General features: G+C 37.9%; 1 protein-coding gene across 1 annotated transcript; it reads left to right on the top strand.

Annotated features, from left to right (window-relative positions):
• Positions 1-3,962: 3,962 nt before the first annotated feature.
• AKIRIN2 (akirin 2) lies at positions 3,963-20,335 on the top strand. Its single transcript, XM_037520080.2, has 5 exons — positions 3,963-4,769; positions 17,364-17,507; positions 18,534-18,683; positions 19,682-19,753; positions 19,987-20,335. The coding sequence occupies exons 1-5, from the start codon at positions 4,535-4,537 to the stop codon at positions 19,995-19,997; spliced, it is 612 nt and encodes a 203-aa protein (XP_037375977.1). The 5' UTR covers positions 3,963-4,534; the 3' UTR covers positions 19,998-20,335.
• Positions 20,336-23,276: the final 2,941 nt, after the last annotated feature.

Here is a 23,276-nt window from a genome sequence, read left to right as displayed (position 1 = left end):
TGAATAAGGGTACAAATATTTGAGGATACCTTCTTGAGAAAAATATGTAAATTGCAAAACAAGGTCTTCACAAAAACTTAATTTGTCTGCCCAGAAATGATTCTGTGTTTTCTTTCAAAGTCCCTCAGCACAAATGACAGCTTATTTCCTGGAGTGGTTGGTTCTCCACAGAGCACTATATAAGAAGAAATCAGCCTCTGAGGGAGAAGAGGTTAAAGGTAGCTATGAGCATTTTTTAGTTGCATTTTCACATTTGAGCCTGACTTGAGGTGTTCCTGAAAATGCTGAGGGAGACTCAGATATCTACTGAATTGGCTTAAAGAGTTACCTAGTCATCTGATCTTACCTTCAGGCAGGGGATTACACTAGGTCACCTTTTAAAATCACAGATAAATAGTTTTGATTGCTCTGTGTTGATCTATCCAATCAACTCAAAATAACAACCAAATCCAAAATAAGAAAATCAAAGTAAAATTAGCCAGTGTAATATCTACAGTGGAAAATGTTATGTTTTTCAAATATGGTGTTTAGAAGAGGTTCCAACCAGCCTGTAAAATCTTAGGTGGAAAGAATTACAATGTCTATTTTTTTTCCTACTGCACTCATTTACACAATGATTAAACATTTTTTTGCCCTAGGCAATGCTTGCTCTGAATATAGATTTGAAGTGACTTCTGAATTAGAACTTCTATTTCCTAGTGCTGAGCTTATGATTACTCAAACTCAGCATGAAAAGTCAGCAAACACTTCTCCACACTTTACATCTGCATTTATTTTTACTTTAAATCAGAAAATTGTTTGAAAATTATTTATGGTAGAGAGAGGATCTTCAGGCTCAGGATGATGAGATTTTGTATCATCTACCTATGACTACTTTCACTGGCTTTATTCAAAGAATGACTCATCAAAATCAGATCTTGCAGAATATCTTGGGATGTGTTAGAAAAGTCTAATAGCAAGCAAGACTTTAAAAGCCTTCTTCAGAGGCATCTAACGTTGTACAAATCCAAAACTAATGGCTGGATTGTGGCAAAACTAAGCATTTCAAGATTTACAACTTGCTATCAGTCTTTTAGTCACAACAAGAGCAAGTCTGGTCTGTGAGTTCTCTGGAACCACTAACCATATTATATATTTACATTTATGTGACCTGATTTAACTTATTAATGAATATTGATAGCTTTCTTTTTTTTAAAGATTTATTTATTTTATGCATATAAGAACTGGGGTGGGGCCTCCCCTGGCGGGCGGTTGAGCACCACATTGTGAAGCTGTCAGCAGCCTCTGCAGCGCTGGTTCCATCCAGCGAGGGTCCCACATGGTGCAGCAGACCTCTCCTGTTGTGCCCGCTGCTCCTCTCAGCAGTGTATTTCATCAGTCTGCCTGTTCTGTTCCCCGCTCTGCCTCTGGTGAATCCTGTCACTCTCCCGTACATCTGGCCTATACCCTGGTTCTTGTGTAAATGAATAAATAAATCTTTAAAAAAAAAAAAGAACTGGGGTGTAAGCCAGAGGTGGGGGGTGGGGGGAGGGAATGAGAGGATTCACCAGAGAGGGTGGGAACAGAACAGGCAGAATGTACTGAAATACACTGCTGAGGGGAGCAGCCGGCGAGGCAGGAGAGGTCTGCTGCACCATGTGGGTTGCTCCCTGGCCAGCTGGAGGTTGAACTGGTGCTGCAGTGGCTGTCATAGGGAACAGAACAGGCAGAGTGACTGAAATACACTGCTGAGGGGAGCAGCAGGAGAGACAGGAGAGGTCTGCCTTGCCATGTGGGTTTCTCCCTGGACCACCAGGGATTGAACTTGTGCTGCAGAGGCTGTGGATTGCTTCATAGTGCGGTGTTTAACCCTTTGTTAGGGGGAAATGATGTCCTGAGTTAATCCCATACAGGCTTTGTGGACCCCACCCCCACTCCAGACTAAAGCCATCAAGACATTGAGAAAGACAGATCCCATCACCACCAAAGGGAGGGTGGCTGGGACCTGAAGGTGGAGTTGATAAGTCCTTTTAAGTGCTCGGGTGAGGACCCACAGTCAGGCACCCGGTTTTGTATTGGGGTTGCTCTACAACACCCTTGCACTACCAGGAAGGTCCCCTATATTAGTTTCTTAGGGTTGCTACAACAAAATACTTCAAATTGTATGACTTCACAGAAATTTATTGTCTCATAGTATTGGAAATTAGAACTCTGAGATCAAGTTATTAGCAGAGTTGTTTCCTTCCCTAGAGTGTGAGAGAATCTGTAGGGGATTTGTTGGCAATCTTTGGCTTTTTTTGTCTTGTAGACATATCACCTTGATCTATGTTCATATGGTGTTCTGCCTGTGTTCAAATTTCTCATTTTTATAAGAATACTAGTTATATTGGATTAGGAACTCATCCTACTCCAGTATGACCCCACCTCACCTAATTACAGCTGAAATTACCTTATTGCCAAATATGGTAACATTCTGAGGTATTAGAGGTTAGGACTTCAACCTATCCATTTTGAGCAGACATGTTTCAACTCATAATACTCCCTTTCTGATGTAAGTTTTTATAACTGTAGGTCAAATCTTAATTTAAAAAAATTACCAGGAATACGAATTCTTTGTTATTTGTTTTCCATGGGTTGACTTTACTTTTCCCTTCTCATATAATAAGATAAGCATATCCTATTAATTTTAACATATTATAGATTTCATGGAGAGTTAAGAGTGTAGAAAGAAATTTACCTATTAGGTGTCATAGCTAAGATCCCGTTTTATTAAATGCTTGTCTTCTGAAGCGATATTTTTCAAACAGAATAATGTCTTAAAATGATCATGTCTCAGTTGTTGACACAAATAGTGTGGTCGGGACTATGAATCTTTGAAGGGTTGACTAATTCCTTAAAACAAGAATAAACCATATCAAACTACTGTGCAAAACTGATACAAAAATAAAGACAAAACGGTACAAAACATCTTTTACTTAACAAATGAAATAACTAAATCGCTTAAAAAACCAGTATTTGATAACTACGATCATTTGACAATGGCATTATACAAGATAACTAGTTTTGTATTGGACTGGTGACAGTTTTTAATAACCTTTTTTAATTAATGACGTATTTGATTCTTATTTCAGATATGAGTAAAAGTACAACTTCTCAGTAAATTGTTTCTCTTATAAAAGGGATCAATATCTACTATCTAGACACTTCGTTGTCTGGGTTTCGTTTTTACCATTCACGATGTTCAACAGAGATTAATACATTTCTGATACCCTTCGCTTTTTATTCAAAGCAAAACAATCTAACTCTATGCGTCGTTCAAATTCTATTCATTTACAGGATAAAGCTGACTTTGCATAATGTGATAACCAGATACCAGCAGCGACCTGGGAAAGACAAAGCATCGAGTTCAAGCATGGATCCTATAATAAGATACTATTATTGCGCTCGCGCGCTCTCCCACTTTCTGTACTAAATAGATGCCATAATCTCATTATTTTCTAGCCCCTCGACGTGACAGGTTTTGTTTTTGGCACTCTTATTACCGAAATCAATCTGTTAAGTTGGCTTCGTGTTCTATCTCTTGGTTGTTAAATCTCACTGGGAGCGGTATGAGGGTAACTGTCATGAAATTTTAAGATCTCTTCTTAAAACTCTCTTCTTGTGTCAAAAAAAAGTCTGCTTTCCCCACTGGTTCGCTTTCCTCTTTCCTACTCTCAGAGCCGGTTCTTTTTTTTTTTTTTTCTGTTTGCCTTAGTTCCTTTCACACTCTAGCTGTGTAGGGGGATTTAAATTCCAACCCGGAACTCGGACTCGCGCGTTTTGAATGACGGGAGTCGTAGTTTCTGTAACTCCTTCCTAACCGCCTTTGACACTGATTCCTTCCCACCGGGAAAAACTACAACTCCCAGAATGCACATTCGGTAGAGGCTACCCCTCTGCGCACGCGCCCTGAGGCCGCAGGATTTGAATCGGCGGCGTTGTTATTGACGCCATATTGGGGCCGGCGGCGGGTGGAATAGTCGTACAGTGGAGGGGGAAGCGACTGGACGTGTTCCCTTGAGCGCTCGCCGCCGCCTCCACCTCGCAATCCCTCCGCATCGATCGCCGCTCTCAAGCTTCTGACCCTCCTTGGGCGTTTGAGGAGCCGCGTCCCAGCCTCACGCCTCACGCGGCTGGTATCGACTTCCGAAGGGAGCCGGTCTCCGCGCAGGAGCACCTCAGGCGCGGCGCAAAGCCCGAACGGACGGCGGGGGCGGCCGGAGCCTCTCCCGGGGGATCCGCGCCTGAGGAGGCGGAAGAGCCCCCCTGACGCGGCTGGCGTGGGCTGTCGCCACCGCCCCTCCCGCTCCCGCCCGGGCCGGCCCCCGGCCACTGCCCCTGCCGCGGAGGCAGCGGCGGCGTCTCTTCTCCCCGCGGCCTCGCCTCTCGCCTGCCTGCGGCTGAGCCCGTCGGTTAGGCGACCCGCGAGTCCCCCCTTCCCTCCCCCGTCCTCGCCCTCCCCTCCCGCCACCCCTCCCCGACCCCACCCGCACCCAGCGGCGCGGCCGCCCCAGCCATGGCGTGCGGAGCCACTTTGAAAAGGACTCTGGATTTCGACCCGCTGCTGAGCCCGGCGTCCCCGAAGCGGCGGCGATGCGCGCCCGTGTCGGCGCCCACCTCGGCCGCCGCCTCCCCGTTGTCGGCCGCCGCGACCACCGCAGCCGCCTTCTCGGCCGCCGCCGCCTCGCCGCAGAAGTATCTCCGGATGGAGCCGTCCCCCTTCGGCGACGTCTCCTCGCGCCTCACCACAGGTGGGACTCGGCTCCGCGGCCGCCGGGGGCGGGGGGGGGTGTCCTGGAGAACCGGGGTCCCGGGGCGTCGGGGGAGGCCGCAGAGGTGGGGTGCCTGAGTGCCCCCCACGCTCTTGGCTAGGGAAGCTGGGGACCACATTTCTTTGAATTCGGTTATCCGGGTTTTGGGGACACAATAGAAATGGCCTGGTGTCAAGGGCGGGGGGCGGTCGGTGGGGGGAGAGGCCGGCCCTGGCCGGGTATTGTGGGGAAGAGGAAGATCCTTTTCTTAGGGCCGGGTGACTGGAATTGAAGGTTTCCGTAGTCGGGAGAGCCCCAGCGGAAATGATCAGAGGGCGATATTGTTCATAAATTTAGGTGAGGGAAGAGTCACATTTCACCTGAATGCTTCTGTCTTTCTGAATCGATTGGTTGCAGCTATTAACTCTGGGTGGTTTGAGGCGAGGCTGCCGCCCCTCCTCCAGCTCAGACATGGCCGATTTTAGTACAGAGGGGGTGGGGGGTGGGGATGGATGTCACTGGGGCGAGATCTAGGCCTGTCATTAATCACCCATAAGAACGCCACTTTGGCTGAGTCAAGACCTGTTTCCCTAGCAGGGTCAACAACAAAGAAAATGCTCTTCCCGAATACTGTAATGTGATCACACTATCTGTGTAGACCTTGAGAAACTAACTTTTAATATGTAAAGCAAATTGTGTCGAAAATTGGGAGTAAGTAGTTTTTAGTTGGAAGTGCTTTATTTCTGTCCATCAGAGTGTGTTGGGAGAAAACAGCCTAGGTCTTGAGAATTATAAAGAAATCAACCCAAGATGCCAAGGGACTTCAGACCATTTTTGCTTTTCATCTTGAAACATTTCCTGAAAGTGACTATGGGGAAATGCCTTTCGGCTGCTTTGTGCTGCGTGTGTTTGCCCAGTTTTTTCTGCACTTTGGAAATACTTGTGTGCCCCTGGCACAGTCCTGAGATAGGCTTTTGTAGACTGGAAGTGCAAGTCTGTTTCCTTTGTGTGTAGCGTGCAAGATTTCTGTGTGAGGCTTTGGTAATAATATGACCTGTAGACAAAGCCTTTTCATAGGTGTTTTCGTCATCATTAGCTTAAAAAAAAAATCAGGGCAGTATTTTAAATGTGCTCCCCAGATATAAAGAGAAGATCTTCAGACACTTAGGCTACCATTTTTTCGCTATTGGATGATTGATCTCACATAAGGAGCTATATTTTAGAGTTGTAGAAAATTTTCAGGAATTCCCAGACAGTTTTACATAACGATCATATCTAAACTGTCTTCTGAGTGAAGACATTCTTTGATTTATTGTTCGGCTTTACTTTAAAAAAGAAACAACTCGAATGAATACACTCCTGGTGGGTAGCATTCTTCGAGTTTGCGTTTTTAAATGTAATGATACCATTGAAAATTGAAATGATATCATGGAATATAACTAATAAGGCCACTTAAAAATAGCTCTAGCTGCTAGCCAGCAGCGAATTTCAGTGGAGGGGTGAGTTTGTACACTGTTACATTCGGGAATTACAGTATATTTCAGTGCTGAAATAATTTGCAGCGTATGGTAAACTAGTCAAGAGGCTATATATATATAGCACTTATTCTCACTTTAAAGAGACCTATTCAGAAAGAATTGTGATCTTTTGCAATGTTATCATTTCATTGATCTATTTGTGGCATTGGTTAATGCAGTTGGCTTAGCATTCTCTCAGATTCCAATTACATGAACTATAGTATAAAATGCCTGGGAGTACTAGAATTGCTTATGCCTCCTAATTCATATTCACATTTTTTAAAATATTGCTCTGTCTTCTGTAAGGTATTTTTTTTTGCTCTTGGAAGTTTTGATCATTTTCTGAACTCAAAAGTATTTTTATTAAGTCTACTAAGAAGTTACTTGAACTAATTTGAATATAACAAAAAGTTGACTTGAGAAAAGCAGTTAAACGTTGCTAATGTCTTAGCTTTTCAAATTTTATTTTTTTGCCATAATTTTGAGTGCCATTCTATATATGTAATTTAATTTTTGTGTTTGCCTGACTAGTTTTGTTATGCTACTGTATGGCTTTTGTAATAATGTTGTCATAATGGGAGCTGCAGTGTTGTGCAGGTATTAAAGTATAACGTTTCCTCGTTTTCATGTCACTGAACTTGGAAATAATTTTCCCAAGCACCTAGATTTTAGATTCCTCCTTTAATTAATAGTGGTGGTTCTTGAATCTCTACAAGAGTGAATGAGTATACATGTATCCTTTGCTGAATAAGTGACTGAGATTACAAGTGGAGGGTGATTGGGATGCTGGAAAATCTGTTTTCATTTCTGTGAGTTCAGATATAGTTTAATTTAGAACTAGAGTAATGAATCTTTTTCAGAGTAGGTGTAAAATGGATATTTTGCCATTATTCTTCTCTGGATACTTGGTGTCTTCAGACATAGTTTCAGGAACTTGGAACTATTTTAAACCCTAGTTACTAATTTTGTCATCCCAGGGAGATGATCCAAAGTTTGACTTGATGACTATTGTTAAAATAGCCGTTTTTCATGTTATTGCAACTTAGTACCAATAACGTGAAAGAGCTGGCAAATAAAGTTTTATTGGAACACAGCCATGCTATTTTCTTCTTCTTTAAATAACAGCAGAGTTGATTATCTGTGACAAAGATGGTATTTTTCCAAAGCCCAAATATTTACTGTCTGGTCCTTTATTAAAAAAGTTTGTCTACTCCTGTTTAGGGTGTGGGCAGAGAGGTTTATAATACCCTCAGATGTGGAAAGGGAAAGAGAATGACAGTGAGGTGTGGTTGACTATGGGTTGGGAAAATGAATGCTTTTTCTAGTTGTAGTGATACTCAGCCTGTAAAGTTAGTTGAAAACAGATTGAAAGTGTTCTGTCCTCCTATACTGTTTTGTTTTGTTTTTTTTTAAACAACATCTCAAAATAGTACCATTTGGCCAAAAAGGTTATCATGACATTTCCTAGAACAAAATTATTTTAATAAAAGCAGAATTTTATGCAGCATTACACGAGATTGTCTCCTCAAATCCAGCATGTTTTTCATAATTTGTATAGTGAATGACTGGTCTAGTGAAGAGCACATTCTTTGTCAAATTATTTGTGAGTTTATTAGGCACTTTTGTACATGATGTTTATGTCTTGCTAACATTGCTCTAGTGTTCCTCAGGAACTGAGTTGGGTGAAGAGTTAAATTCTTTTGTAAGAACTCATTGTATTTGCTGGAAACTAGCCATTAAAAATGGAAATTGCAGCTTGTGAATGGGAAAGGGTTTACAGGAACTTAGATTGTTCAGTAGACATTGATGCATGCCTGCAAACAGAGACACCAGCTGGCTTAAATGAAGTATAAATTGTTCTAGGCAAACAAATGAGATGTCTGTTGGAAGAGGCAGCATTTCACTTCAGATGTCATTTATATTGAGCCAGAAGTGTTTTTAATATTTTGTGGCTATTTGGACAGCTGTTAAGTTACTTCTAGTTTCTCAGTGGATTTGGCAAATAAACTGTTTTTAATGGTCTTTGTTCTTTGGATTTTAAAACTAATATTTTATTTAGGACTATGTATGTGGCTGCATTTATTTCATATGAATTATGCATTTAAGAATCTTGTAAGTTGATGGCCATTAAAAACAGTGCAGTTGTATTATTGAGCTATATTGTTTTTAAAGTAGAATATAAAGTGTAACTTGAACTGAGAAACACATAGGGTAAACATGGGTAAGAGTAGAGAGAGGTTACAGTTCTTTTTATATAGATGCTACTACCTACCATGGTTGCCACAGAGAGTACAATCTGAGATATAAAGGGAATTGATAAATTCCTTCAATTCTTAAATAACTTTAGGGCAAAGTACATGGTGTGTTTATCACTCAGGTCTTTCCTAAGTGTGTAGATAGATCCAGGAAGACAAAGTGATAGAAACGCTTTTGTTTCAAAAGGTTGAAAAATAAAAGATTCAGCGGAAGTATTGTTTCAGAATATTTTTCCTAATTGAAAAGAAACTTTTGGTTCTTCCATTTGAAGAAAAATACAGAATGATGTGGCTTAAATGTGGACCTCTGATTATAATGTTCGTGTTGGGTTTTTTCCCAAGTATGTGTAACTGAATTAACCAGCAACTTGTGGTTCCTGCAGTCTTTATCTTAACACTCTACTAATACCATGAACTCACAGAATATTCTCCATACATATGGGAAACTACAGTGAATTTCAGAAGAGTTGAATACTTGTTTTAAGTCTATTTGAATCTCTCTGACATTTGCAAATAGTAGAGGTCTTCATAAATTATTTTTCAGTTTGAGAAGTGCATCTTTAGTTTTACTACAGAGTGTAGAACTCAGCTTACGACATTACTTAGCTTTCTAAACATACCTGAAAAATATGCTTGTTCCATCACTGGCATTGTGACATAGGAAAACTGTTAACAGGAATGCCCACTGGACTTGGAGTGCTGTGGAGCTTAACGTAGTTTACAATTAACCTCCAAGGTTTTCTTCCATACCTTCCCTCCTAATGTCTTATCACAACCTTTTAAAATAGTCATTGATTTGTTGAGTTAATCAAACTGGTATTTCCTATGGTTCTTAAAGATGCCAAGGTTAAAAAATACATAACTTCAGTTCTTCTATACCTTAAATCTTTTCTCCTTTTTGGTTATTTTGTGACACTATTATCACATTGTGTGACATCATGCATTTTTTAAAAAAATGTGATTCAGATGAGCAATAATAAGAAATAGAATTTTGTTGAACACCACTTTTCCTGAGGCAGTTTGAAGTACGCTTCTCAGTATTCACTCTTTCTGGACAGTGAATGTATGCATTATACTGTTTGAAATTGCCTCATCACCATCTTCAGAGATTTGTTCATTTGAGAAAATAAATTTTTAAAGACTTTGCATGAGTTAAGGAGAAGATAATTTGGAATCTAAAGTTCTGATCTCTTTTTCTAAAGTAATGATTTAAGTTACTGTAAATTTTCATGTGATGAGAATCATGTTGCAGCTATATTGAGCAGGGAAGAGTCTCTGCAGGTAAAATTGTAGTGTAGTGTTTTTAAGTTGTCAGCGCTGGTGTTTATTTCAGACCTTTTGATCCATTTTTTGCAGTATTCCAGAAGTGATCTTTCTTGAGATGGTAGGCTATTTTGGGTGGTGGTAGTGGTTTTTAACTTTACAATGTTAGGGAAAGGGGCTCTCTTAATAGGCTTGTAGTTTGTGTAGGGGTATAATTTTACTTTGAAATTTTTCTCCTTTTAAAAATTGAAGTTATTAGCTTTTGTGTGTCACAGTTGTCATAGGTAGATCATTCTGAAATGTACTAGTGCTTTGCAACTAAATGACAGTTTTGTTTTTTCATTAATACAAATTTTGGGGTTTGGCTTGATTTTTAATTTCTAGGTCTATTTTTTCCCCTCAACATTATTAAAAGCTAAACACCTACTCTATAAGTCACTTGTTTAAACTTTTATGAACCTTGTTTGAATTCTAGATTGTGCTAAGGTTAGTCAGAGAAAAGAGTCTTAAAAGAGCCATCACTGCTGATACATATTAGTTAAATTTGAATAAAAATACTGTAACCTTTTTGACTTACTGACATACCTGTTTTAGTTACTTGTGAACATTTATCCATATCAGCATTTTCACCTCTGGCAACTGTTGAAAATTGCTTTCAGTGAAAAGCTTTAATCACATTTTAACAACCCATGAAGACTTTTTAAAAAGTGGTTTTTTACTTGGTGGTAAAGTTGTTTCAGTAAATATGTATTGTCTTTGGTTTAACATTCATTTTCATTTCCATCACTGTTAATCAGAAAACTCCCACCAAAAAAATCAAATCAAAGGGAAAGAGCTTGGAGGGAGGGAACTGAAAGAGTTGCTCTTTTCTCTCTTAAAAAAAAAAAGTAGTATTGAACAGATCTAGCAATTGAAGAATAGGGTGTAGAATGGAAAGTCAGTATTTCAACCATTACTGCCCTTGTACTTTGTGTTTTCATTGTTAATTGCTTTCAAATGCTAAAATATAATTCTGGGAGGAAGAACTATAATTATCACTTTCTAAATGATATAAATGTTATTAAAAGTATTGGAAGTTTTAGGTTGCTATGACAGAACTGAACAACCATCTATGGCCCAAGGAGAAATAATATATTATCAGAGCTTGGCATTGTAATTGATGCTATATGTGTGGCTTTGTTGACCTGACAAATCAAACATTGTCTTCCTAAGAGGGGTCGTTTAGAGACTCTTGAAGTATCCTTTATACTGGAGTAACATGAAGATTTCTTGTAATTGTTTTGTAATTTTGTTATTGCTGGTGATGCAGTTTTAGGGCTTTGGTGCCTTCTTTATAGTCTAAGTGAAGTATCAAGTATCAATAATACATGATAGTAATCCTTTGTTCTGACATCCGGGTTTTGGCTTTTTTTTTTTTTTTTTAATTAGCTTTCCTCATTGTGATTTATTATGGTTTTAGGTACTTGTGGAATATTGGCTAGGTGTAGAAATAATTACTGGAGCTGGCAGTAAAGGTTAAGAATTTATTATTAGGCCTTGAGGTCAGGCTTTACTTTGCTGTCTCCCAGTTATGAATTTTAAGATGTTTTGATGCAAAGTCTCATTTCCTCATTTATAAATGCATGTACTTTATAGTAGTATCTGCCTCCTAGTGTGGTGAGGACTGAGACTCGTTTTCTGTTTGAGTGCTGGAGATGGTCACAGAAGGGCAACCTGAAATTGGACCTTTCCATTGTCAAGCAAACCTGCCATTTGGGTGAATTACTTTGCAGAAAAAATAGAAGCCATCAGATGGCAGACTTTTCTTAGTACCAACTCTACCAACATTTGTGCCCCCCTTTTAAGTGTCATTTAGAAGATTAGGTGGTATAATTAAAGTGCTTTTACACAATGAGGGAAGATGCCCACTTCTCTCCAAAGGAAGCTTATACTCTTATTTTTTTGTCAGCTGGATCTTTGCTTTCGTCTTTAAATATTCTCAGCTCTGCCATTATAAAGTAAATAAAACATCCTCATTTTCCCTTCCCAATAATCCAGATTCCTTCAACTTCAAAACCAAATTCAGAGCTTTCATATTGTCTTACTTGGTTCCAAAAATCTTGTTCTTAACTATGCCCGTCAAACAATTTGAAATACTTTTTTCCTTCTGTGACACTATTTTCCTCCACACTGCTCTTTCTGTCTTCATCTGGCCATTAAACTTATGAGTTTCTTATTTACAGGTTCAGCTCTGCTCATATCTAATAGCTCCCTACGCAGGATGTTCTCGACTTCAGTTTCCTCTTACAGAGGAGTAGTTTATAGTTTTAGTTCAGATCATTTCTCTTGGTTCAGCCCAACAGGAATTTGGACATGTCATTGTTAGACATGTCCTCTTTCCCCCTAGAAGCCAAAATTTTGTGAAATCTGTTGGCTTTTAAATACACCTAATTTACAAAATTCATAGTTAAAAAAAAGATAACTGTGGACTTCCAATCAGTGTCTCTTGGTGTGAGAGGTAGTCTTGTGGAATATCTAGTGTAATAAAGCTGTGAAATTTCTTGAACATCAGCGAGGAACCATCTGCTGACAATAGATGTAATAGAAAAGCAAATGCTTTTATTCACTGTCACATGATGAACATGAATTTCATATTTTTAGGTAAGTGAATCAATATACATATGTTAATGCCATGTAATGATTTCCATAAATAGGTTCAGTCAAGTTTAAACTGACTTATGGAATATTTCCCTGCTAGGGAGGAGTATGTCTTACAACTACAAAAGTCACACAGGTAAAGTGGCAGCATGAATTTACAATACCTTAAATATTTGCACTTGTAATAATCTGTGCTGCTACTGCTTTCATTCTCCTCCACTTCATTTGCAGTATTTCCAATAATAAAGAAACCAACTACTTTTCTTAATTGTTGCAGTGGGGGGTACTGTTATTTTAAACAAGGGGTAAAAAACTTAAATGCTCATGGTTCTAGGCAAGTAATATAAAGTATTATGGTAATATAAAGAATAGGTGGAGACTAGTGAATCTTAAGCTCAATTGTCTGAATCTACATTTTAATAAAATCACCACGTGATTTTGTGGACATTAATGTTTTAGAAGCACTTGAGAACTTGGCACAAAAGGTAGCAGCCACCCCAAAAGTAGCCCCCCCCCTTTTTTTTTGGTAAAGTCTCCCAACTTTTAAATGTTGGCCACAAATTGTTTTAAAAAAGAAAGTATTTACTGTAAACATGTCTTGGAATTTGATTTATCCTATGAATCATCATTTTGCAGCCTTTGGTTTCCAGTATACTACAGTTCAAATATCAATATTTGTGTGCTAATACATATTTTTCGTGCCTTAACAAGTTGTTACCGGAAACAGGTTTGTTCTTCATTTTGATTATGCTGCCCAAGAATCCTCAAGGAGTCTATTCTTTTCAGTCTTTCTAAACCATAACCGCGTATTCACAAGGCATGGCTTATTGGAATAGAAGTTGGACTTGTCAGCTTGCACTTGTAGCTATAGTATGCCTATGTTGGATGGTGGTTTTACCTTCTCTTCCCCATTTACTATATATTGTTTACTATATATTGTTGTTATTGTTCTGGTTACTCTGAATTTTCCTAGTTGTTTGAGAAGATGCTTTCAAAAGCAATGTAGTTAATACATCTCTTTACAGTCTAGTGTAATATTAGAGCTATGAAACTTCTTGAACATCAGTGAGGAACCACCTGCTGATTGAACTTTGTTGGATTCCTTGCAATAGAGAGAATTCATTGTGCAGTTAATTTGTAAAATTTATAAGTATCTGCGAAATTTTAACAAATTGAATCATTTATTTCAAATAGATAATTGGTTATTGCACTACCAGTGAAATAATAGGATTTGACCTGTAGTTATTAGTTTTTTTTTCTTGTGGGGAGATAAATGAATGTCTTAGGCAGTAAAATGCTACATAGTATAAATTTAGACCCTAAGCAAGTTGTTCTTAAAGTACTGTAAATAATACCTTAATGTTCATGTAATTGTGTACAGCTATACTACTATGTTTGTTAGGATTCATGCTGATCCAAACAGAGTAATATTTATAACTTGACCATATTATGTTAAATTTGGTTTCAGGTCCCTTTAATATAGCAGTAATTTCAAAGTAAATTTTAAAATGTTACCAGGTCATTCCTTTCAATCAGAGAGCTCTTGGCTGGATAAGCAAATGTCCTTAATTTCCCTTAGTGGAGAATCTAAAATGTTTTACAGTTACTGAACCAGGTGATCCTGGGAAAATAGTTAATTTTCAAAGCTAGGTGGCCACAGCAACTCTTGAGTACCTTATAAAATAGACATGGTAATACCTAGTATGAAGTTCAGAGCTCTAGATTTGGTCTATTTTATTTATACTTAAACCACGTAATCAGGCAATCCAACTCCACTCCCAGATATTTACCAAAAAGAACTGAAAACTTACCCACCTATAAAGTGTACTTGAATCTTCATAATAGCCTTATTCGTAATAGCCCCAAATTGGAAAGAGCCAATGTCCATTAAAAAGATAATGGGGGAGGGCCTCCCCGGTGGCACAGCGGTTGAGCGCTGGGTTGCGAAGCTGCCCGCAGCCTCTGCAGTGCAGGTTCGATCCCCAGCTGCTCCCAGGCACCGGAGGAGGGTCCCACATGGTGCGCAGACCTCTCCTGCCGCCCGCTGCTCCCCTCAGCAGTGTACTTCGGTCCTTCTGCCTGCTCTGCTCCCTGCTCTGGCTCTGGTGAATTCTCTCACCCTCCCGCGCTTATGACTGTACCCAGAACTTGTATAAATAAGTAAATAAATAAAAATAAATCTTTAAAAAAAAAAAAAAAAAGATAATGGGGGCTCCCTTTGCCTGTTCTGCTCCCTGCTCTCTGGTGAATTCTCTCACCCTTCCTCACCTCTGACCTGTACCCCAGTTCTTGTATAAATACATATTTTTTAAAAATTTTTAGAAATTTAAAAAGAAAAAGGGTAAGTTGTGTGTGTATGAATAATTTCTACACACACAGTGCAGTATTAATAAAAAGGAATAATTGATACACATAACAATCATCTATGAATCTCAAAAGCATTTGCTGAGTGAAATCAGGCACAAAAGACTACTCTGATTCTATTTATGTGAAAGGTAAAAAAAAAGGAAAACCTGTATCAGAACAGTAGATGGTGGTGGGTGACAAAGTTGGTGAACAGGAAAGAACTTTCTAGGGTGATGAAATTCTTTATCATGGTGTGGCCGTTTCAAGCTATATTGTACATACATTTGTCATAACTTTTAGAATTGTACATTTTAATTGTTGAAATGTTTTGAGTTAAACCTTAAAATTCCTTAGCTTGTTAGGATGTCTCATAAGGTATGGTATGGAGGCTTACAAAGCTAAACTTCTAAAGTTACACCGTATCTTAATCTTAGATCTGCCCCCTTTTTTGAGACTGTCATTTGAACAAATTGAGTTTGTTGTCGCTATTTTTTTGTACATCTTAGTTCAACGGGAAAACTTAAATATGGTCCTCAAAGAATATACCACAAAAGATACTTGGGTCAGGCTGTTTGAACTAGTACATATGATGAAGTCTGGTAGTGAAGGAAGTTTTGAATGACACTTTTGGTCAGTGTGAGTGATGATTGCTGTCTGTTAGATCTGTACATCATTACTTATAATATGTACACCATAACTTATACTGCTAGTGAGAATTCTGTTATTTAAAAATATGTATGCTGTCTTGGTTACACGATAGGATTTTGCACTAGATTTCTTGAACACTGGCATCACTTTACATCAAGGTGTTTAAGTGTTCAGTGAGCAACTTTTTTCTTTTTTTTTTTTGAAACTGGTAAATCATTTCTAAATTACAAACTTTCAAATGGATGGGAAAAAATGGAAATGACTTTAATAAAAACAAATGTTAACATTCTTGAGCGATGTTATATACAGCTAACGCACTGCACCATACATGCAACCATCCTGAAATTAATCATTCCAACACAAATTAATCATTCCAATTTGTGTTTAGACTCTCATGTTCATGTAGAAAGGTTTGCTTAAACACAAACTACGTAAGTGGAATATTCACTGGATATTTTCCTCCCCCCCCATTAAATAATAAAAAGTTGGCATTATCTAAAATGTTTAAAATGTTTAACAGATTGGGTGATATAACGTCAGAATTGATCACTCAAAAATCCTTTTACTCAGGAAACAACATAACGGGAGGAAAGTGACATGACAATAAAATATATACCTGAGAAAACCACTAATGTTAAATTTAAAGGGGAGGATTGTCATCTTATATACGCTTGGAGGCTTCTGTTGAGTTTTCATTTATTTTTTAATGAACGCACATTGTAGAATTGGTAGTTACACTCCATTATATTACACATTTTATTGCCACTAGTTGCCACCTTAACTTTTAATTTCAGCTTAATCTTGCTTTGGATTGGGATTAATAAATTTATTGGGATTACCTATGGATAATATTTTTTTTAATATTTATTTCTATAAGCACTGTGTACGGTCACAAGCGCGGGAGGGTAAGAGAATTCACCAGAGCCAGAGCGGGGAGCAGAACTGGCAGACTGACGAAATACACTGCTGAGTGGGGAGCAGCGGGTGGCAGGAGAGGTCTGCGAGTCATGTGGGACCCTCGCAGGCGGCTGGGATCCAACCTGCACTGCAGAGGCTGTGGGCAGCTTTGCAGCCCAGTGCTCAAACGCTGCGCCACCTGGCAGGCCCTGGATAATCTTTCAATTTAAAAGATATGGTGATCGTGAGCAAGTATTTGGAGGGGAACGAAAACTTCAAGGAGGGATTTTCTTGACAGATGTAGTAGTAACTAGTTGGGAGTAGTTTAGAAGTCTTTCTAAAATGAGTCACACTGGCCTAGAGAATATACTCATAATTTACCTGTGTCATGGTTGTAGTTGAAGATAATGGTGCTGGGGTACAGTGATTCTCTTGAGTACTTGATATAAACCAATGTGAAGCACTTTGTGTGTTTCTACCCCCCCAGGACTTAGAACAAAACTTTGCTACTAATGCTGTGTAGTATTCATAGGTTATGTTGAGCTTAATATTAATGTACATGATCATTTAATGTAAGTTTTTAGTTCCCATCTACTCTTGGTTTTTTTTCTGATTTGCAGTCACTTCTCACTGATTTATGCTTCTGTATACATCATTCTCCCCCCTTCTGATTATTGTGGTTTTGGGAAAGTCTGCTAGCATAATAGTTCTATATTTTGTGGTGACTACTGATCTTTGCATTTGGGACTCTTTAAGAATCTATAAAATACCGTGTTTTAGTTCATAAACTCCCTTACTTTCACATTGAGTGAAAACCTAAATTTCTTTTGCAAAGCAGTGCTTTGCAAAAAAAAAGGAGCATTGTAGAAGAGCTGAAATTAATTCCTCCCAGAATCCCAGTTTTCTGGATGTTATCTGAAGAGAGTATTTTTAGTAGACCGGTTCTATCAATTGTTGGAAGCCCAGTCTTTTTTATTAAACTTAAATAAAAGCTTTTAATCTTGCCAATTTTTAACTTTTTTTTCTTTTAGAACAAATTCTCTACAACATAAAACAAGAGTACAAACGCATGCAGAAGAGAAGACATTTAGAGACTAGTTTCCAACAGACAGATCCGTGTTGTACTTCCGATGCACAGCCACATGCATTTCTCCTCAGTGGACCAGCTTCACCAGGTAATAAGTGAAAAGCATTATTTAGTATGGGAAAGGATAATCCAAATTGCTTTTTGTCACTTAAGCTGCTGTTTTCTGCCCTTGATTTGTAAAAATATCTACATAAGTAATGCATGGTGTCTTAAAAGCATGGTGCAAAGTAAGTAATCATCACCTGGATTCCTACTGCCAAAAGACAACTATCTGTACATAATAGTTGCCTCTGTGCTTTGATTTTATAGCCTCTGTTTAAAAAAAAAAAAGATTAGCAATATATCGTGCCTCCTTGTTAGGTATAAATGTACTTTGCCATAGATGAATATTAAGCCATTTTATGGATTTCCCATTATTTAGATATCATTAGTGATAATTAGACTGAGAATTTCTGCTATTACAGCATTTACAAAAATGTCCTTATACATTTGTCCTCATACACTTGTCCTATTAGGATAGATTTCTAAATGAGGATTATTTTGATTCTATTTTTCAAATCTGTCTTGTTGATAGGAGTGGTTTGGAAATGTACTTTTCTAAAAGGCAGAAAAATGAGAGCTAGTTGAAATGAAGTCGGAAATTAGAGCTTATTGAAAAAGAACCATCAAAAGTGGCTTTTACCTTTAGTAAAGTTCTCAGCAAAGTCTGGTAAACCTTAGTGGCAGTTAGAATTAATAATCTTTAAAAACTATGAATTTTAATGTTTAATATTATGAATATATTCCCAGTATTTGTTTTTACAGAATGGTTTTCCTAGTTAATGTCATTAAAGAACAACTTACTAATTTTTGTTTGTATCTTGTAGTTTTTCTCCACTCACCTTTAGTTGTTTTCTCTTAGGTGCGTACGTCTTGCTACATTATGATAACCACAAGTTAGTAGGATTAAACCTGTTATAAGACTGATTGGGAAATACTCTGCTAATAACACTGTTACATAGTGCTTTCATATGAACATTAAAAGGAGCCAAATGAAATCTTCAGTTAGAAGAAACCATTCTGTGATTCTGTATATAAGGTGCCTTTTTTGTTTGTTTGTTCATGTTATACACAGGGACTTCATCAGCAACGTCCTCACCATTAAAAAAAGAACAGCCCTTATTCACTCTACGGCAGGTTGGGATGATATGTGAACGTTTGTTGAAAGAACGTGAAGAGAAAGTTCGAGAAGAGTATGAAGAAATATTGAACACAAAACTTGCAGGTATGAGTTGTTTTTACTTTAGTCTCAGAAACTTCTGAGAAAGTCATCCCCCCCAGGTATTCTTCAGCCACTAAGAACCTTCAACCTTCTAAGAACCAGAGAATTTCAGTTCAAGAACATAACCCACTTTAGTGTCCTTAATATTTGTTATCCATCTAGATCAGCAGCAGTATTAGTGAACTAGATTTTTCTTTTGATGTACCCTATACTAAAAATTGACTGGCTATTTATTTACCTCAATTTGGTTGGGAATTTTGGTCTGTATAATAACATGGATGAGAATTTTGCCATTAGTCTAGACACTTGAAATAATCTAACCAGCACTGTTTTTAGTAGTGTCACAGCATAGTTTTGTTTTAGTTATGCAAAAGTTTTTTAAAGTAAAATTTGGTAATTTAAGTGAAATAAACTTTTATGTATGGTAACCCAAAAACCAGTCATTCCACCCCCAATTTTAAGCCACAGATTTGGGAATTGTAAGCTGTTTGATAACTAAATCAAGGTACTAATGGAAGCAAGAGAATTTGCTAATGTAGTGCAAGAGTTTAGTCTTTGTGGTTAGCTTAAGGTGTTTTTGAAATTCATATTTTGTTAAGCTTTTGTTGCACTAGATTATTATTGCACTAGATTATTATTCATAGGCCACTTACAATAAACTTTCAGTGCAGACAGATACCTTTTTATTTCAAGCCCATAGGTTAAGAAGTAAATACCACCCAGGCTATATATTATGAGATCTTATGACTTGGACTAAAACTATTTGCTATCGCTTCTCGGCCTTTAGGCTAAGATCAAGTGTAAAACTATTTCCTGACTCGTGATAAGCTCCTTGCTTAGTTATTACTGAAGTTATGATGATGTCTGTCTGATTAGACTGTTTCATTATAAGTATTGAATTTTTTCACTATAAGTATTGAATTTTTCCACTATAAGTATTGAATTTTTCAGCTTACCTGGCTCTAATGTATTATGTAATTGATGTATATCTTTATTTGTAGAACAATATGATGCATTTGTGAAGTTTACGCATGATCAAATAATGCGACGATATGGAGAACAGCCTGCTAGTTGTAAGTATTTAATCCTTAAACTGAAAACAAGACAACCTTTTAAGAGGACAATTTATTATTATTTTCATACATAAGAGAATTTAGCACAAATCATGAAAAAACTGAAGGAAAGAGACAACAATACATTACTAAAGCTCACTTGATAAAATACCTTGGGCAATATTGGGGACAAAAATCTAATATTTGAATTTTGTCATAGATTTGGTACTAATTTTCTTTTTCTCCCCATTTAGATGTTTCATGAATCACGTTTTCTGCATTTTTCTGGGCTGCCTTGTTCCTTGTTGAGTTGTTGCAAGAGGTCCCAACTATGACATGCAGCAATGCCAGTACCCCCCTGTGAATACAGGTTACTTCAAGCTTTCATCAGTGGCAACCACTCTTAGGCAGCAGCTGGTTTTGGAATTTCCCTGATGTCAATATCACCCGGAAGTGGACCTTTGCTACCTGTATTAATACCAGTGGCCCCATTTGCTGTATCATTACAATTTGGCTTCTTACATTAATGTCTGAAAAGGATTAAAGCTGGTATTCTAAGAACATGCCCTTCACTGGTTGTGTAAATAAAACCGTAGAATGACACTTCAGATGAAGTTAGTGTGATTTTAATTGTGCACTACAACCAAGCTGTAACCAGATATTAATAATTTAGACTGTAATCCCAGAATATTATTAAGCAACTAGCCTACAGTGCTTCCTGTGAAATAGTGAAGGAGGAGGGCATTTCTGTATTCCAGGACTTCTTGGGGCTTCAGAATGGATTTATATGATTTACTTTTTTTTTTTTTTGGTAGTTTTATTTATTCTATCAATCTTTTTAACAAATGTTTATTGCTGCATTTTTTTCCAGTGTATCATTGTTTTACTGCCCTTGTAGTACTGGAATTTAGTTGAAAGAATAAAACATTTACTTCTAATCTGCTTGTTTTTTTAATGTATAAATGACTAGTATTTGAATAAAGCCAGTGTTTGAAATGCAAAGCACTTTCTAGGAAAATAAGAAATTAATGTTCTAAGATCGGTTCTCGCTTCAAAAATTGAATTTTGATTCCAAATTGCTTCTCTTCATAACTCACTGCATTATAGAATGTTATAAAACAGATGAAGTTCAATAGCTGTAGAAATCTTTTTTTTTTTAAGATTTCTTTATTTATACAAGCACTGGGTACAGTCAGAAGCGCAGGAGGGGGAGAGAATTCATCAGAGCCAGAGCAAGGAGCAGAACAGGCAGAAGGACCGAAGTACGCTGCTGAGGGGAGCAGCGGGCGGCGGGAGAGGTCTGCGCTCCATGTGGGACCCTCGCCTGGTGGCTGGGGATCGAACCAGCGCTGCAGGCAGCTTCCCAAACCCAGCACTCTACCACCACGGGGGGGGGGGGGGGGGGGGGGGGGCGCTAATAGCTGTAGAATTCTTACCTCAAAGATATTATTGGTACAATCTAAGGTGGTTGGTTTTTTTTTTTTAGGATGTATGAAAGCATAATTTAGCAAACTTACCTCACTTTAAAATACAGCTGTCCTATAAATGAAGTGAGCAAAAATGCTTCTGTGAGTTCTTCTGCTGAATTCTATTAGTGTATTTCCACTAAACCAATCATGCATGTCGTGGGACATAGGTATTTATAATTAATAGGAAAAATAAATGCTTTCTTTCCCTCCTTTTTGACCTTGATGATTATATTTCAACAATTCTATGTTTAAAACAAGGCCAAAAAATAGTAAAGGGTTAGGATCCCCCAGGTAATCTTCATGCTCATTAAGTGCTTAAGAAACACTGGTGTAGCACAATGTAGATATAAAGTGAGTTAATTTTTATACTGATTCTCTGAGAACCTTTGCACTAACAAATGGGCCAGATTATACTTACTTCTACATTGTAGGATGTCTAGTAGCATCTCTGGCCTCTACCACTAGATGCCAGTAGCATTCACTCCAGTTGTGACAACCAACGTACTTCCAGATATTACCAAATGTGAGGGGTAAGGGAAGAAGTCTCTAGCTGAGAACCACACGTATAGCAAGGCAGCATTTTTAGGAGAAAGCAAGCAGTCAGTTGAAATACAGAGGTATGTGAGTAAAGTGAATGTAAATATATTTTACATTCAGTAAGGGCAAAATAATGCCCATTCTTTTATGTGACGTGAGAATTTTCATAGATGTAAATTTGTAAGTTGATTTTCATACTCGATGGGCAACATACATAAAGGGAAAATCAGTGCTGGCAGTATGAATGGAAATACAAGTAACAGAGCTTTGGTTTTAATTGTAGATTCGTCTTTGATCAAGACAAATTTCCCCTGTAGTTGAATTTCTGCTTACCGTCACCAGGAAATCCTAAGGGCAACATACTGGTTTTAAGTATTGTGAGATAATTATGGGAAAAAAATACAGGCAACTGCTTGAATTTAGTTACAATTAGATGAGCCTAATCCAATACCAACCACACTTAATCTCAACAGAGATTCTATTTGCTACCTAAGGATTTTGAATTTCCAAAGAGCACTGAAATTTTAATAGGTTAAGTGTACCTACAGAATTTAGTGGGCTAACAAGTCATTTTAGTAAAAGGTAGTCCTAGTAGGGTGCTATACTTCAGTTACTGTGATGTATTCAGTAAATCCATCATAGACAAGAGCACATAAGGTAGGTATAATTCTTCGCAATTTTGAGCAAAACATTGGAGGTTTAAAATGTCAAAGCCACCTTTGGCCAATGGTAATTTATATCTAGCCCTAAAGAAAATGGTTTTCAAATGAGACATTAATTGCATCAGCAATATTACCTGGAGACCTTTCAGGAAAGATTCCAGTTTATACCGTGAGAAGTGCTTTAGAAGACAGGGGATAATGGGAGTTGTTGGAATGTTTAACAAGCTCCCCAGGTAGTCTGAGCAGCTATGACTGGGAATTATTCTTTGTCTCATTTGGGATCTCTACTCCCTTCAAAATTATATAGTATTTGGTGTTAATATTCTGCTTTAACACCTAATAGTCTGTCGCTCACAGACATGGCTCCAGCAATTTCCCACCCTAGCTATGGAGTATTAGATCCAACCCCCCAGGCCAGTTCCAACAGTTTTCTCTCCTACATCCATTTTCTTTCTCCACTAGTTCACTCCCAGAAGCATAATAAACATGCTACTAAAAAATCTTTTGATCCTTTATCCCTCTCTAGCTATTACCTATTTTTGTGTTCTAACCTTTATAATACATTTTTCTCAATCCTTGCCCTGCCCCTTCTCTTAGAATTTTGAACAGAAAAACTTACTAGAATTTTGAACAGAAAAACTGAAAGAACAGTCCAATAATCCATTTACGGTGTACAACTATTTCAAAGAAAATTGCAGACATGAGGCATCTCCTAAGTGAATCTATAACTTTAATACCATTACCCCATTTACAATAACCTATTTTAACATCTAGTCCAGATTTCCCTGCCTGTCCCTAAAATGTCTTTTGCAGCTTTTTATTTTTCTCCCTAGAGTAGAATTCCATCAAAATTTTGTAACAAATGGGCCTGTTGTC

The sequence above is a fragment of the Talpa occidentalis genome, unplaced genomic scaffold (genome assembly GCF_014898055.3).
Source record: "Talpa occidentalis isolate TD23 unplaced genomic scaffold, MPIMG_talOcc4v2.1 talOcc4.2, whole genome shotgun sequence".
Taxonomy (NCBI): domain Eukaryota; kingdom Metazoa; phylum Chordata; class Mammalia; order Eulipotyphla; family Talpidae; genus Talpa; species Talpa occidentalis.
Note: the sequence above shows the minus strand (reverse complement) of the source record. Positions and strands in the feature narration are given on the sequence as shown.

Bases quoted from the DNA above. Each gene is read 5' to 3' on its own strand.
- AKIRIN2 (XM_037520080.2), top strand. From the start codon at position 4,535: ATGGCGTGCGGAGCCACTTTGAAAAGGACTCTGGATTTCGACCCGCTG. The intron at 17,508-18,533 runs GTAATAAGTGAA...TGTTATACACAG, and splicing joins CAGTGGACCAGCTTCACCAG to GGACTTCATCAGCAACGTCC. The intron at 18,684-19,681 runs GTATGAGTTGTT...CTTTATTTGTAG, and splicing joins ATTGAACACAAAACTTGCAG to AACAATATGATGCATTTGTG.